The 15,131-nt window shown below is 39.8% G+C and overlaps 1 protein-coding gene across 14 annotated transcripts in view; it reads left to right on the forward strand.

Moving 5' to 3' along the window:
- Window positions 1-15,131, forward strand: part of dym (dymeclin) — a 559,079-nt gene that overhangs the window by 333,065 nt on the left and 210,883 nt on the right. For all 14 annotated transcript variants that reach the window (XM_072574579.1, XM_072574628.1, XM_072574595.1 and 11 more), the window contains one exon: window positions 10,054-10,159. In XM_072574579.1, coding sequence (XP_072430680.1) covers window positions 10,054-10,159 — 106 coding nt within the window. The remainder of the gene's footprint in view (window positions 1-10,053; window positions 10,160-15,131) is intronic.

The raw sequence follows: 15,131 nt of genomic DNA on the forward strand, positions 1-15,131 counted from the left end.
TTCTCCCACTGCTTACAAAGCAACACTATAACATGACCCTCAATGAATTTTAGTAACTTGCTCTTTAAACATGCAGCAGTTCCGTCTATCATCTTTCTCTGTAAGTTTTTTTTTCCCAATTTAGTCCATATCAAAATTAAAGTAAAATTTTATAAAGTCAATGAGCACAGAGGGGCCCTTCAGGGTCTGCACTGACTTTTCTACACCATTCTCATTTTCTAGCACCTTACCCATAACCTTGAATGCAATGACATTTCACGTGCTCATTCATATACCTTTTTACAGGCTGTGAAGTTGCCCACCTCAGTTATCCTCCTACGCAATGCATTCCAGACTCCCACAACCTCTGGGTGAAGAAAACTTTTCCTCAAACCCTCTAAATCTCTTGTACTACATTTGAAAATTATGCCCCCTTGTAATTTGCCCTTAACAAAGGGGAACAGCTGCTTGTCCATCCTGTTCATGCCTCTTTGAATCTTATACGTATAGGGACAGGAGTAGGCCATTCAGCCTCTGAGGCTGCCCACCATTCCATGAGATCTTGGCTGATTTGTGGCCTGAATCCATGTACCTGCCTTTGGCCCTTATCCCTTAATTTTTTGTCAAGCAAAGATATTATCTCCGATTTACTATTAACAACTGATCTGGCATCTGCTACTATTTGTGGAAGAGCGTTCCAAATATCTACCACCTTTTGTGTGTAGAACTACTTTCTAACATCTGTCCTGAATGGTTTGGCTCTAATTCTCAGACTAATCCCCCTAGTTTTAGGATCTCCAACCAGTGGAGAAAGTTTATTTTTATCAACCCTATGTTTTTCTATTAATATCTTAAAGATATTGAACAGCACTTAGTTAGCAGTAACCCACTCATTGGCGCTCACATGGGGTTCTGCCAGAACCAGTCAGCTCTTAACCTTACAGCTTTGGTTCAAACATGGACCAAAGAGCTGAATTCCAGAGCTGAGGTGAGAATGCCTGCCCTTAGCCGTAGTCCATATTTGACTGAGTGTGACATCAAGGAACCGTAGCGAAACTAGAGCCAAGGGGAATCTGAAGAAAACTCTCCTTTGGTTAGAGTCATACCTGGCACAAAGGAAGCCGGTTGTGGTTATTGAAGGTCAGTCATCTCAGCTCTAGTACATCCCTACAGGAGTTCCTTAGAAGCATGCCCTAGGCCCAAACATCTTCACCTTCATTAATAACCTTCTGTCTTTCATAAAATCAGAAATGGAGATGTGCAGTCTTCAGTAAATAATGTTCAGCACCTTCAAGACTCTTCAAACACTGAAGCAGTCTATACCACAATGTACCAACACCTGGAGAATAATCCAGGTTTGAGCTCACGCGTGGCAAGTAACAATTGCCAAGCAATGACCAATTCAAACAAGGGAGAATCTAACATCACCCCTTTAAATTCACAGGTTATATCATTGTTGTATTGCCCACCGTCAACATTTCGGGATGATCATTCACCAGAAACTAAAGTGGTCTAGCCATCTAAATAGTATGGCTAAAAGAACAAGTCAGAGGCTATGAATCTTGCCAGGCATAACTCACATCCTTACTTCTCAAAGACTGTCCACCATTTGCAAGTCACAAGTCAGGAGTGTGATGAGATATTCCCACTTAAATGGGTGAGTGAAGCTCCATCAATGCTGAAGAAGCTGACCAACATCTAGAACAAAGCAGCTTGCTTGTTGGGATCTAACCCTAACCCATCCATCCATTCCTCTCACCTTTGATGCTCAGTAGAAACATTGTGTACCATTTACAAGATGCAGTGCAGAATTTCACCAAGGGTCCTTTAACGACACCTTCCAAACCCATGACCACTACCATCTAGAAGGATAAGTACAGCAGATATATGGGAACAACCCCTTGATCCCTTCCAAGTGACTCACCATCCCGATTTGGAAATACAGTATAGCACAATTCCTTTAGTGCTACTTTGATGGAAATACTGGAAAACTCTCTCCTATTGTGATTGTGGATTCACGTGAAAATAAAGGCTGATTTGGTGATGGGATACCAACCTCTATGGAGCTATTTCAATGACAACGAGAAACAAGTGTGCTCCTGAAGAAATTTGCTCTGGACTCAAATGCTTAAGTTTGCTCAGGACTGAGAACCTATGCCTAGGAACCCATACAGATTAAGGATACAAATTCGGTTCTGATCTCATCTGAGAAGCAGCTGGTTCAGTTACCACCGATTGTAGTAAAAAGCTCAGGCCAAAGCTTGATGGGGTGAAATTCGTTGAAAAAGATTCACCTAAATTGGCTCAATGCTTTTTGATTAGAAAATGGCTGCTTCTCATATGAGATCAGAACCAAATTTTTACCCTTAATCTGTATGGGTTCCTAGGCATAGGTTCTCAGTCCTGAGCAAACTTAAGCATTTGAGTCCAGAGCAAATTTCTTCAGGAGCACACTTGTTTCTCGTTATCATTGAAATAGCTCCATAGAGATTAGTATCTCATCACCAAATCAGCCTTTATTTTCACGTGGAAAGTCGTTGGTGCTGATTCAGCTTCTTCAGTGAACAGAATCTCTGACACTCCTGTTTATATCTGTCAGCCAGGGCTCCCTCAATAGACCAATCAACAGCTCCAATCAGGGAACTCATTCTATAAGGTCCACATGGCTGACCTCAATACAATCACTGAGCTGTGGGAAGACCAACAATGCCCTTAGGGAAGGAATTCCAGGATTTGGGCACAGTGGCAGTGAAGGACGGGGGAGTGAAAGAGGTTTCTCCGAAGGCAGGCATACACCTGAGAAGGGAAAAATGTGTGTTCTAGACACCCCAAGTGACTTACTTGGGCTAGAGAATTGACAAGTCCTGATTAGTCCCATTGGAAAGCATATACCTGACGGTGTTTCCAAATTGAACAACATTCAGAGGAAGTTCTGCGTGTGGCAAGGGTGTAAAATGTATTCTGGATGGGGGAGTTCAATGTCCAACTCCAACCCTTGTAAGCAGCATTACTAATTGAGCTGGTTAAGTCCGAAAGAACATAACTGCTAGACTGGGTCTGCAGCAGGTGTTGAGGGAACCAACAGGAGGAAAAGCCATACATGACCTCATCCTTAGTAATCTGCCAACTGTAAATCATCTGTCCGTGACAGTTTAAGTAAGAGTGACCACTAAGCAGTCTTTTCAGAGACTAGGTCCCTCCTTTACATCAAGAATACTCTTTATTGTGTTTAGATTAGATTAGATTAGATTAGATTACTTACAGTGTGGAAACAGGCCCTTCGGCCCAACAAGTCCACACCGTCCCGCCGAAGCGTAACCCACCCATACCCCTACATCTACATTTACCCCTTACCTAACACTATGGGCAATTTAGCATTGCCAATTCACCTGGCCTGCACATCTTTGGACTGTGGGAGGAAACCGGAGCACCCGGAGGAAACCCACGCAGACACGGGGAGAACGTGCAAACTCCACACAGTCAGTCGCCTGAGGCAGGAATTGAACCCGGGTCTCAGGCGCTGTGAGGCAGCAGTGCTAACCACTGTGCCACCGTGCCGCCCGTGTTGTGTGGTACTATCACCCTGCCAAATGGGGAAGACTTCAAACAGACGAAGCAATTCAAGATTGGGCATTCATCGAGTGCTATGGGCCATCAACAGCAGAATTGCTTGCCAGCACAATCTGCAACCTCATGATCTTGCATATCCCCACTCAACCTTTAGCATCAAGTCGGGATCATCAGAGTTCAATATACTGTGCAGGAGGGCATGCAATGAAGCAACTGAGGAACTACCCTGAGGAGCCCCTGCACAGATGTCAGAGCTGAGATGACTGACTTCCAACAACTGCAAATATTTTCCTTTGTAGCAGGTATGACTCCAATCAGCAGCGAGTTTTCCCTCAAAACTCTCAGATTTGCAGTTGTTGGAAGTCAGTCATCTCAGCTCTGACATCTATGCAGGGGCTCCTCAGGGTAGTTCCTCAGTTGCTTCATTAATGAATTTCACTCCATCACAAGTCAGGCGTGGGGATGTTCGCCAATGCTTGCACAATGTTTAGTACCATTCGCAATTCCTCACATACTGAAACAATCATGTTCAAAAGCAACAAGATTTGGGAGATATCCAGGCTTGGACTGACAAATGGCAAGTAACATTCATGTCACACAAATGCCAGGCAATGACCATCTCCAATAAGAGACTATCTAACTACTGCCTCTTGACATTCATTGGCATTACAATTACTGAATCCACTGCTATCAACATCCTGGAGATTACCATTGACCAGAACCTCAGCTGGACTGGTCACTAAAAACAGTGGCTACAAGGGCAGGTTAGAGACTATGTTTACAGTGACGAGTAACTCACTTCCTGACTCCCCATAGCCTGTCCATTATCTACAAAGCATACATCAGGAGTATGATGGAATACTCCCCACTGGTCTGGATGGGTGCAGCTCCAACAACACTGAAGCTTCACCATCCAAGACAAGCAGCTCACTTGATTGCTACCACTTCCACAAGCATCCACTCCCTCCTCCACTGATGCTCACTAGTAAAATGTGCACTCTCTGCAAGATACACTGTAGAAAAGTTCCTTAACACCTTCCAGACCCATAACTACTTTCATCTAGAAAGACAAGGGCAGCATACACATGTGAACACCACCACCTGCAATTTCCATCCAAGCCACTTACCATCTTTTGAAGAGGCAATAGAAAGGCTTGGTGAGGGTAATACTGTTGATGTGGCATATATGGACTTTCACAAGACTTTTGATGCCTTTCCCCACAACACACTTGTGAGAAAAGTTATAGATGGATTAAGTAAAAGTGTCATTATGAACCTGATACCATATTGGTACAGGACAAGAAACAGAGCAACGATTAATGGATACTTTTCAAGTGAGATGGAGGTTTGTTGTGAAGCTCCCCAGCATTGGTATTGGGGTCTTTGCTATTCCTAATATATATTAATGATCTAGATCTTATTGTTCAGTGGGCAATTTCAAGGTTTGCAGATGATAAAAAACTTGCCAACTGTGTGGAGGACAGTTTGGATCTTCAGAAGGGCATGGACATGTTGGTGGAAAGGGTGGATAGGGCAGATAGATAGGTGGCAGATGAATTTCAATGCACAGAAGTGTGAGTCATAGAGATGTACAGCCACGGAAACAGACATCTCGATCCAACTCATCCATGCCGACCAAATATCTTAACTTAATCTAGCCCGGTTTGCCAGCACTTGGTCCCTATCCCTCCAAACCCTTCCTATTCATATACCCATCCAGATGCCTTTTAAATGTTGTCATTGTACCAGTCTCCACCACTTCCTCTGACACTTCATTCCAAGCACATACCACCCTTTGCATGAAAATGTTGCCCCTTAGGTCCCTTTTAAGTCTTTTCCCTCTCACCCTAAATCTATGTCTTCTAGTCTTGGACTCGCCGATCCCAAGGAAAAGACCTTGTCTATTTACCCTATCCACGCTCCTCATGATTTTTTAAACCTCTATAAGGCCACCCCTCAACCTCCCATGCTCCCAGGAAAACAGCTCCAGCTTATTCAGCCTCTTCCTCTAGCTTAAACCCTCCAACCTTGGCAACATCCTTGTTAATCTTTTCTGAACCCTTTCAAGTTTCACAATGCTTTTATAGAAGGACACCAGAATTACACAAGTGGCCTAACCAATGTCCTGTACAGCTGCAACATGACCTCCCAACTCCTGTACTCAATGCTCTGACCTATAAAGGAAAGCATACCAAATGCCTCCTTCACTATCCTATCTACTCCTTTCAAGTAACTATGAATCGGCACACCAAGGTCTCTTTGTTCGGCAACACTCCCCAGGACCTTAACATTAAGTGTTTCAAGTCCTTCTCTGATTTGCTTTCCCAAAATGCAGCACCTTCCATTTATCTAAATTAAACTCCATCTGCCACTTCTCAGCCCATTGACTCATCTGATCCAAATCTCGATGTACTCTGAGGTAACCTTTTTCGCTGTCCACTACACCTCCAATTTTGGTGTCATCTACAAACTTACTAACTATACCTCCTATGTTCACATCCAAATCATTTATATAAAAGTGATGTATTTTGTTGAGAAGACCATTAAAAGATAGTGTGAAATATGAGGTACAGTTCTGAGTGAGGTGCAGGACCAGTGTGGGCTGGGTTTATTACGTGCACAGATTATTGGAAGTGGCAAGGAAGTTAGAGTGCTGTAAGTAAGGTGTTGACTATCCTCTGCTTTATTAATCGAGCAGAGTGTACAAGAGCAAGGTGGTGTTGTTGAATTTGTATAAGATACTTGTTAGAACTCAGTTATAGTATTGTCTACAGTTCTGGGCCCCCTCATGTGAGGAATGTGAACACATTGGAGAGAGCGCTGGTGTTTTACAAGAATGGTTTCAGCAATGAGGAACTTCAATTATGAGGATCGATTGAAGAGTTTGGGACTGTTCTCTTTGCAGAGAAGAAGGCTTAGAGGAAATCTGATGGACAGGGCAAAAGTGTGCCTCTCCTAAAAGGGCTTGGATATGCAAAAGAAGCAAGGATGAAGTGAGGAAAGTCTTTTATACTCAAAGTCGTTAAGGTATGAAAGATATCTTAAGATATGCACTACCTAGAATTGTGGTGGAGGCAGGTTCAAATGAGATGTTCAAGAGGGCATTGAGTGATTACTTGGATAACAAAATGTGTAATGGTGTGGGGATATAGCAGGAGATTGATGCTCATTTAAAAAGCCTTGCAGACAAAATGGGCCAAATGGCTTCCTTCTGCCCATAACACTTATGTGATTTCTTCCCTAAACACACTCCTGCATGTCATTTGTCTTGAGGCCAATATAGTGTACTAGCTCCTGGCTTAGATCAGCAAATTAGCATACCATTAATTTTGAGGCCATTGGACATGTGCAAATCCAGTTTATTTACTATGACCCACAGGAACATATCTGAACAGATATTTCATTCAGCTTACATTAACATTGAAATTGTTAATTTATGAATTTTATTTCAGGCCATAGCTTCCCTTCAAAATAGATTATCTAATTGCCATTAGTCAGCAGCTAACATTTGAGTAATATTTTTGTCTCAGAAACCTTCTAACAAAAAAATTGAACTGTTTGCACAAAGAAAAGTTATCAGCTATCTATGTTGCCTCTGTGCCAGCCCATTTATATAGAGTCATAGAGATGTACAGCATGGAAACAGATCCTTCGGTCCAACCTGTCCATGCCAACCAGATATCCCAACCCAATCTAGTCCCACCTGCCAGCACCCGGCCCATATCCCTCCAAACCCTTCCTATTCATATACCCATCCAAGTGCCTCTTAAATGTTGCAATTGTACCAGCCTCCACTACTTCCTCTGGCAGTTCATTCCATACCTGTACCACCCTCTGTGTGAAAAAGTTGCCCCTTCGGTCTCTTTTTATATCTTTCCCCTCTCACCCTAAACCTATGCCCTCTAGTTCTAGACTCCCCGACCCCAGGAAAAAGACTTTGCCTATTTACCCTATCCATGCCCCTCATAATTTTGTCTTTACCTTTTTGAAAATTTCAAATGTTATGCAATGTTTTAAATTGTAGTATGAGAGTTTCCTGTTTTTCTCTTAAATCAATGTTAGTATACTCACAACATTATTTTGATTTGTAGTAATCCGGATTAGTTTTTTAAAAAATGTTTATTCAGCGAATGTCCCCTTTCCTAAAGTTGCTACATCTATTTCTTGGTTCAAGATTCATGAACAGCAGCAACCAATCATTAATTTGTACAAAAAAAACAAGGAATTGCAGATACTGGAAATCAGAAACAAAAGCAAATTTACAAGCCACTGTCAGATCGTTGTTTTTCATGGGGCATCACAGTGTTGTCTGATTTTAATTTCATTCAATGTTTGAACTGAATGACCTCCCGGCAAGCAACACTGAATAATAATACAGAACAGAAATACTTGATCATTTTTCCCTTCCCTAGTCTAGCATACTGATGTAAATTAAAGTAGCACTTATGCAGTCTTGGCTGAGACCAACTAACTACGCATAGGTGAGGGATTGAACCAGATCCTCTCATTTATTCTGAGTGTTATTTTTAATGTAACACCTTATTTATCTTCCTATGCAGAGGTGAAATATCGCAACTGTCATGAATCTATACGAAACAGACCGGAGTGCATTTTCAGATGTCTGGTGGGGTTTCACTGAGTATTTAGCCATAAACTAAGAATGATATGGACCCAGAAGGTTCTGCTGCACATCAGACAGGATATAGGAGACTGCTGACTTTTGGATGAGTTTCTGAATGGGATTTCTTCTCACGTTTTCTCTTGACCTCTGATGTGCATTTGGTTTTGAAGGAGGCTGTGACGTTTTTAATTGTCTGCAACATGGGCATAAAATTGGCTGTAGGACAGGAAACAGCAATGGTCAATGAATATTTTTCGGGCTGGAGGAAAGTTTGTAGTGAAATTCCCCAGTAGTTGTGTCCTTGCTTTTCCTGATATATAATGATCTAGATCTTAGTGTGCAGTGGGCAATTTCACAGTTTGAAAATTAAACAAAATTGTGAGGAGAATAGGGTAGAACTTTAGAAGGATGTGGTGGATTGGATAGATAGGTGGCAGATGAGCTCCTTTCAGGACTTGAAGTCAATATCATACTTTCAAAGTGAGGCCTTTAGAGGTTCTTTGTGGTGCTTTCTTTGACTGACATGACAGCATACCCCAGGTTCAAACTGTCCAGAGAAAAATCACTTTGATAAAGTAAATGTTAGGCATTCTAACTGGCATGCCTAGCCCTGTGTGACTGTCCCAGTACAGTGTGGATGCATGTCATGCCAGCAGACTGGATACATTGACAATGCATGTAGGCTGTGCTAGGCCTGGATGGGACAGGCTAGATGAACAGTTTATCTTTTCTGATATGTATGAATTCACAAACTTATTTTCACAGCTTTGTGTGTTTTGTGTCAAATTTGAAATTGTATACACTTTTTCCAATATTTTCAGTCCTGTACTAAATCTCCATGAGGAACAAACTTGGATAATTTGATTTCTGATGTGATTTGACTCTTGAAATACCTGCTGTGCATATGGTTTGTTGCACTTCATATTTTTTTCTCTTGTGAGGTGCAAACTTAAGCTTGGGGTTATTGTTCCTTAGGAATTGAGTTCTATTTAATATTGTGCAAGCGTCCATTCTGTAGCTCCGGCAGTAAGTATTGAAAGGACTGTTTTATTATAGAGGTCGTAACAGCAATTCCAGTCTGTCATAATCCATAGTGGAGGAAAACCTGACAAATTCTCTATCCCCGCTAACAATGCGGGAATCCAGTTGTCACACTTGTAGCACTGCCATGATTTAAATGAATAATTTTGGTAGATAACTATAGCAGGCCTGGAGTACCACAGCTGCAGCTGAGCATTTCAGTCGGTCTTGTTATAAGCTTTACAGAATTTGTTCACCCACCAAGCAATCAGATGGTCATATTGTTGATTTGCTTTATACTTTGCATTTGTGTTTGGGAATATGTGGTTGTGACTCTTTTAACATCCTTCAATCTAAAAGTAACTTCTGGGTGGTAAGTAAGTAACTGCAAATTAGTAACTGAAAAATCTGTCCCCTAGCCCTACATGTGTGGTAAAATGAAAATGTGTTTAGGAAAAATAATTACGATCAGAAGGAAATAATTATACATAACTGCATGCTTTGTAATAGATTCAGTATAGACTGTATAATTCCCATGCAAAGGGAAAATTGAGCTTTATAAGAATCTAATTTCGTGTCTCTTAGAAACTCGGCTTGAAGTTGGCTGCACTTGGGTTACTGAATATGCTTACGTTTAGAAAAAGCAGTTAAATTTTACCTTTCTGGGATTTTCCAATTTGCTTTTTTAAAAGTTATCTGCTTTAATTTTTAAATGGTAGGCATTCAAAATGAGTCAGGGGCAATAACCTTCCATTTAAAATATCCTCAAATGTCTGATGATCAAATGATTACATTTTTAATGATTAAATTAAAATGAAAACACGATGTATTTTCTTTTAATTATTACTGTCCTTTTTTTTTAGTTTGTTTGCTCTGCTATCAAAAAAGCACAATAAGGTTCTGGAACAGGCCACGCAGTCACTGAGGGGTCCCATTGGTGCAGAGGAAAATTCACCAGTGCCCGATTATGTAAGTCTATAAATCTAACCTCTATTTTACTTTACACAAAGCTGAACATTGCCATATCAGTAATGATTTAGAAATGGCTTAAGCTAAATGGTTTGTACCAGCATGACCTTTAGAAGAAGTTATACAAAACTGTTCTAATATTACAGGACTCAAAAACATTCAATTTGAAATTGCTTAAATATATTGGGTCAGCATCTGAAAAAGAAACAGTTGAGATGCTTCATCAGCACTGCAGACTTTCACTTGAATGACTGTCATCTTTTATTTTCAGAAACTGATTGATCTGTCATATATTTCCATTTTAACTTACTTCTGATGTTACAGAATTGTTCATTTACCAACTAGTTATTGTATTTTAGACTGAGCCACCTTTTTATTAGTTGAACACATGGATCAGATGTCTTGTCTGGAGAACTATTATTTCCCCAGAAATTTGTCAGGTTTAACTTCAGTTAATTTAATTGTTGTTTTGGACATATTATTGCGTAATTCACAATTACTGCTTCTGATTTTTTTCTTGAATCTCCTGATTTTTCCATCTTACTCTCAACTTCCCAATTCACGTGCGGCATGCCAGTTGTGAATTGTTGTTGCCTGTATATTTAGTCTCTGTAAAGCGCATATGTAGCTTCCTCAATATCTTTAGTGAGTATGTGGAAATAATATACACAAGGGGATAAAAACAGTGAGAAATCTCCAAGTCATAATAGTCACATGCTTTGATGCACATTAGTTTACCAATCTACAGGCGAACTGAAACTTCCACTCTGGTTTACAAGGAAACCTAATTAACATTGTCAATAGTTACTTTCAGTTGAGGAAGGCTATCCAATTCATCCTGACACATTCACTCAGGGCAACCCTTTACCTCACCTATTGCAACATTTTATTTTTAAAATGCTTTCAAAATTTTTGAGCAATTCTTGTCTGTAGTTCATTCCACATATTGGCACTTCACTGATGAAGAGCTTCCTGTAATAATTCTTAAAGTTGCTTTCAGCAATTTGGAAACTGTATCACCTTGTCCTATTTTCACAGCTTAAGTTAACATGGTATTATCTCTAAAATCTTCTCTTATACTGTCCAAAGTCCAAAGATGTTCTGGTTAAGTGGATTGACCATGCTAAGTTGCCCATAGTGTTTAGGGATCTGCAGGCTAGGTAGATTAGCCATGGGAAATGCAGGGTTACAGGGATGGGGTAAAAGGCGTTGTGCCTGGATCAGTGTGGACTCGTTGAGTGAAATCACCGGCTTCCACACTGTGGGGATTCTATGATTCTTATGTATCTTTCTTCCAGGCTGTAAAACTTATTCCTTTTAGCTTTATTTTGCAGATAGACACTGTGGCTCTTTCCTCTACTACATCCACCCTTGTTTCTCGAGAATGGACCTGGACATAGTACTTGAAATGTAATTGTAGAATAATGCTGTGCTTTGATCACATGCATTCCATTGTTAAGAAGCAGGGAGATTAAATTAAACATAAATAAGTTGAGAAACTGCTGTTAACTGAGGTGGCATATAAATTTTCCTGGTACTTTTCTGCTATCACTGTGAATGTTACCTTGCGTCATTTCACAAGTGAGAAGGAGATGTGTGTTCTGGAATTAGACATGAGTTGAGCAGTCTGAACAGAATAGCAGAAGTCAGATTGTTTATTTGTATGCCAGTTGAAAAGATAATATTATCAGTGATGCATTATAGTTTGGAATTCTATAAATCTTATCAAGCAGGAATATTATTTAAATATTTTGCTTACAAATAATTGGAATGTATGTGAAATATTAACATTCAGGCGTACTGATATTGACCATCTTACACGAGGCAAGGTTATTTTTTTCAAATATAACTGGCAAAACACTAAAACATGCCAACAATAAAAATGAATGAGTGAGTTTATGGAATTCTTTACTGCAGATGGATATTGAGGCTGTGTAGTCAAGACTATTCAAGGCTGAGATAAATAGATTTTTAAGCAGTACAGAATCTAGGGTTATTGTGAAAGGTAGGAAAGTGGAGTTGAGGATTGTAAAATCAGTTGTGATCTCATTGAATGGCATAGCTGACTTGATGGGCCAAATGACTTATTTCTGCTCCTATGTCTTTCCAATGCTCTCTGAACAATTCCTGCATTGATGCCCCCAACCTGAGATGATTGACCTCTAATGTTCACAACCATTCCCAATTCCCTTTAACACCTATTTTGCAAAGGCGCCTTGATTTCAAATGCTGCCTTTACATTAAGAGTGGTCACTGTCGCCTCACCTCTGGAGTTCACCTCTTTTGGCCAGGTTTGTGCCAAGGCTGTAATGTGGTCCAGGAGCTGGTAGAATATAAGTGTCAAAGAGCAAATGCAATTTATTAGTATCTTCAATGACCCCCTTCATCACTTTGCTGATGATGAAGAACAGACTCAGCAATATTTAGCAGGTTTGGATTTGTTCTGCTTGTTGCTTCTGGGCAATTTTCCAAATGCCAGGTGATTCCAGTGTCATTGCTATACTGGAACAGCTTGTCTCGGAGTATAGGTGTTTCTAGCATACAAGACTTCAATACTACTGCAGTAAATTTGTTAAAGCCTATCACCTTTGCATTATCCATTGCCTTCTTGATAGAATATGGTATCAATAAATTTGGCTGATGGCTGGTATCTATGATACTGGGGACCTTGAGAGGAGGTTAGGGTGGATTATCCGCTTGACACTTCTGATTGATGTATGTTAATGATTCGGCCTTGTGATTTGCATTGATGTTCTGGAGTCCTCCATCGTTGAGAATAGATATCTTTGTGGAACCACCTCCTCCTCCTGAAGTCAAGTAAACAATCCAGTTTTGTAAGGGTATCAAAGGGGGAAAGGACCGGAGAATATGTATTAGCCATGATTGAATGGCAGACCAGACTTGATGGCAGACAAGTGGAGGCAGAATCAATCAACAGATTTAGGAAGAAATGGATAGGTTTCTGATGAAAAGGGCTTTGGGAAGCAGGCAGGAAAGTGGAGTTGATAAGATCAGCCATGATCATGTTAAATGGCAGAGTGGGTTCGAAGGGCTGAATTGCCTACTCCTACTCCTAATTCCTATGTAAACTCTCTGACTCTTTATCTCACATTTTCCTCCTTTAAGACACTCCTTAAATTCTTCCCTTTGACTAAGCTTTTGGTCATCTGCCATTGTGTCGCCTGATATGGTTAATTGTCTTTTTTTTTAATAATGCTCTTGTGAAGTTTTTTGGGGTGGTCATTCTTTATATTACTTTAAAGAATCTAAACTTGACTGCTGAACATGGGCTGTCAGCTTACTCTGTAGAGTGTGTAATTACACTTCTCAATATTTTCTCCTCCACTGTTGCCTAGAAAATATTTGTAAGTGGCAGCTTCAATAGCTGCCACTATTGATGTGTGAGCTTTGGCAACAAGTGTTGGACACCTATCAGCTGAGGGCATCACATTCATGTCATCACAATCGGCAATACTAGATAATTTTGACCCTGCTATTGTTATGAAGATGTGGATGTACTGTACCTTTTAAGAGAATTAAAAGCTGGTAAAGCTACCTGACAGCACTAAGTATTCTCACTAAGGTAGCAACGTAACACTTGGTCAAAAGTTAAATTAGCTGGTTGCCTAGAAATGACAAAACAGATTCGAATTTGGCTAATCAGTTTAAATTATACCCCGAAAAATACCAAACTCCAATCTAGTTTGAATTTAATATATTGACAATCTTAAGTCAAAGACACAATCTGATGTTTTGAGGGTATAAGACTGGGGAAAATTGAACAGTTGAGAAGAGAACTACCCAGCTACCAGCATGTAAGAAGACTGCCTGAAAAATAGCTCTCTCAAAAGTAACTTTAGCGATCAGAAACCTGTGAAGCAGAAATCCCTAAGAAGAAAAGACGACCGGAATTCAAAGAAAACAAAACCTGACTGGTTTTGAGATAAGAAGTTTTGTTTTGTAAATTGTATTGAGAAGTTTTATTGGACTAGCATTATAGAAGGGAAGGTAACAAATAGGTTGGAATAAGGAATTGTAAATAGTTGTTTGTTAATTATTCTCTGTTATACTTTAATAAATAAATTTGTCAATTTTTATTTTAACTATTTCTTGACCTATCATTTTTGTGTTGCTGCTTTTAAACTAAGCAGGAGAGTTTACCCCACATCGTAACACGATAGTCTGGAGATACTCAGACCAGTTGTGGATATAGGTCTTACCATGGCTCACGTTAGCTAACGTTACTTAAGGAATTTATCCTGAAATTTACAACTGTTTATAACCAAACTACAAATAGCCCTTATCCACTAAGTTATGGGAAGAAGTGCCATCACCTAGTTTAAATTTATTGCATTTTATAGATCTTCCATTCTGAAAAAGAGACTGTGGCATTTCCACACTTAAAATAATGGGAGAGATCAATTTTTTTTGAGCTTTCAAGGTTATTTGTGTGCCTGATGTCCAAATATTTTAAAACTAGGTTCAGAAATGTATAGTCATTGTTTTGGTTTATTATGCCTTTTAGTTATAATCACTGAAATAGTTTGAAATTAGGGAAGCTTTTTTGTTTTCTGCCAAGAGTGCTTTCGTTCACTTGCATAACATGCTGGCATTTGTGACTGTAAATATAATCAATTCAAAAACAAAATTAAGTTACAAAAGCAAAGGGGATCAGCCATGTTTGTCAAATTCAAACATACTTCCTCTGTACCCTCGGCCTTAAATGGAAAAAGGGTATGGTAGGATTTATAAGTTGTTGACTAGCCATTATTTTTATTTTACATGGAATAGCTTGATAAGGTTGATTTGACTTTGAATTAAACACCATAAATGAATTTCTCTTCTCTTGCTTTCAAGAGAATAGAATCATGATTAGAGAAGCTTGCACCCTGCTAAGAACGTGGAGTTAACCACAGTGTTATGGACTAGGTGAGACCGCTCAAAACCTTTTTAAGCAGGTCATCCAGACTGT

This window comes from Chiloscyllium punctatum, chromosome 1, assembly GCF_047496795.1.
Source record: "Chiloscyllium punctatum isolate Juve2018m chromosome 1, sChiPun1.3, whole genome shotgun sequence".
Classification (NCBI taxonomy): Eukaryota; Metazoa; Chordata; class Chondrichthyes; order Orectolobiformes; family Hemiscylliidae; genus Chiloscyllium; species Chiloscyllium punctatum.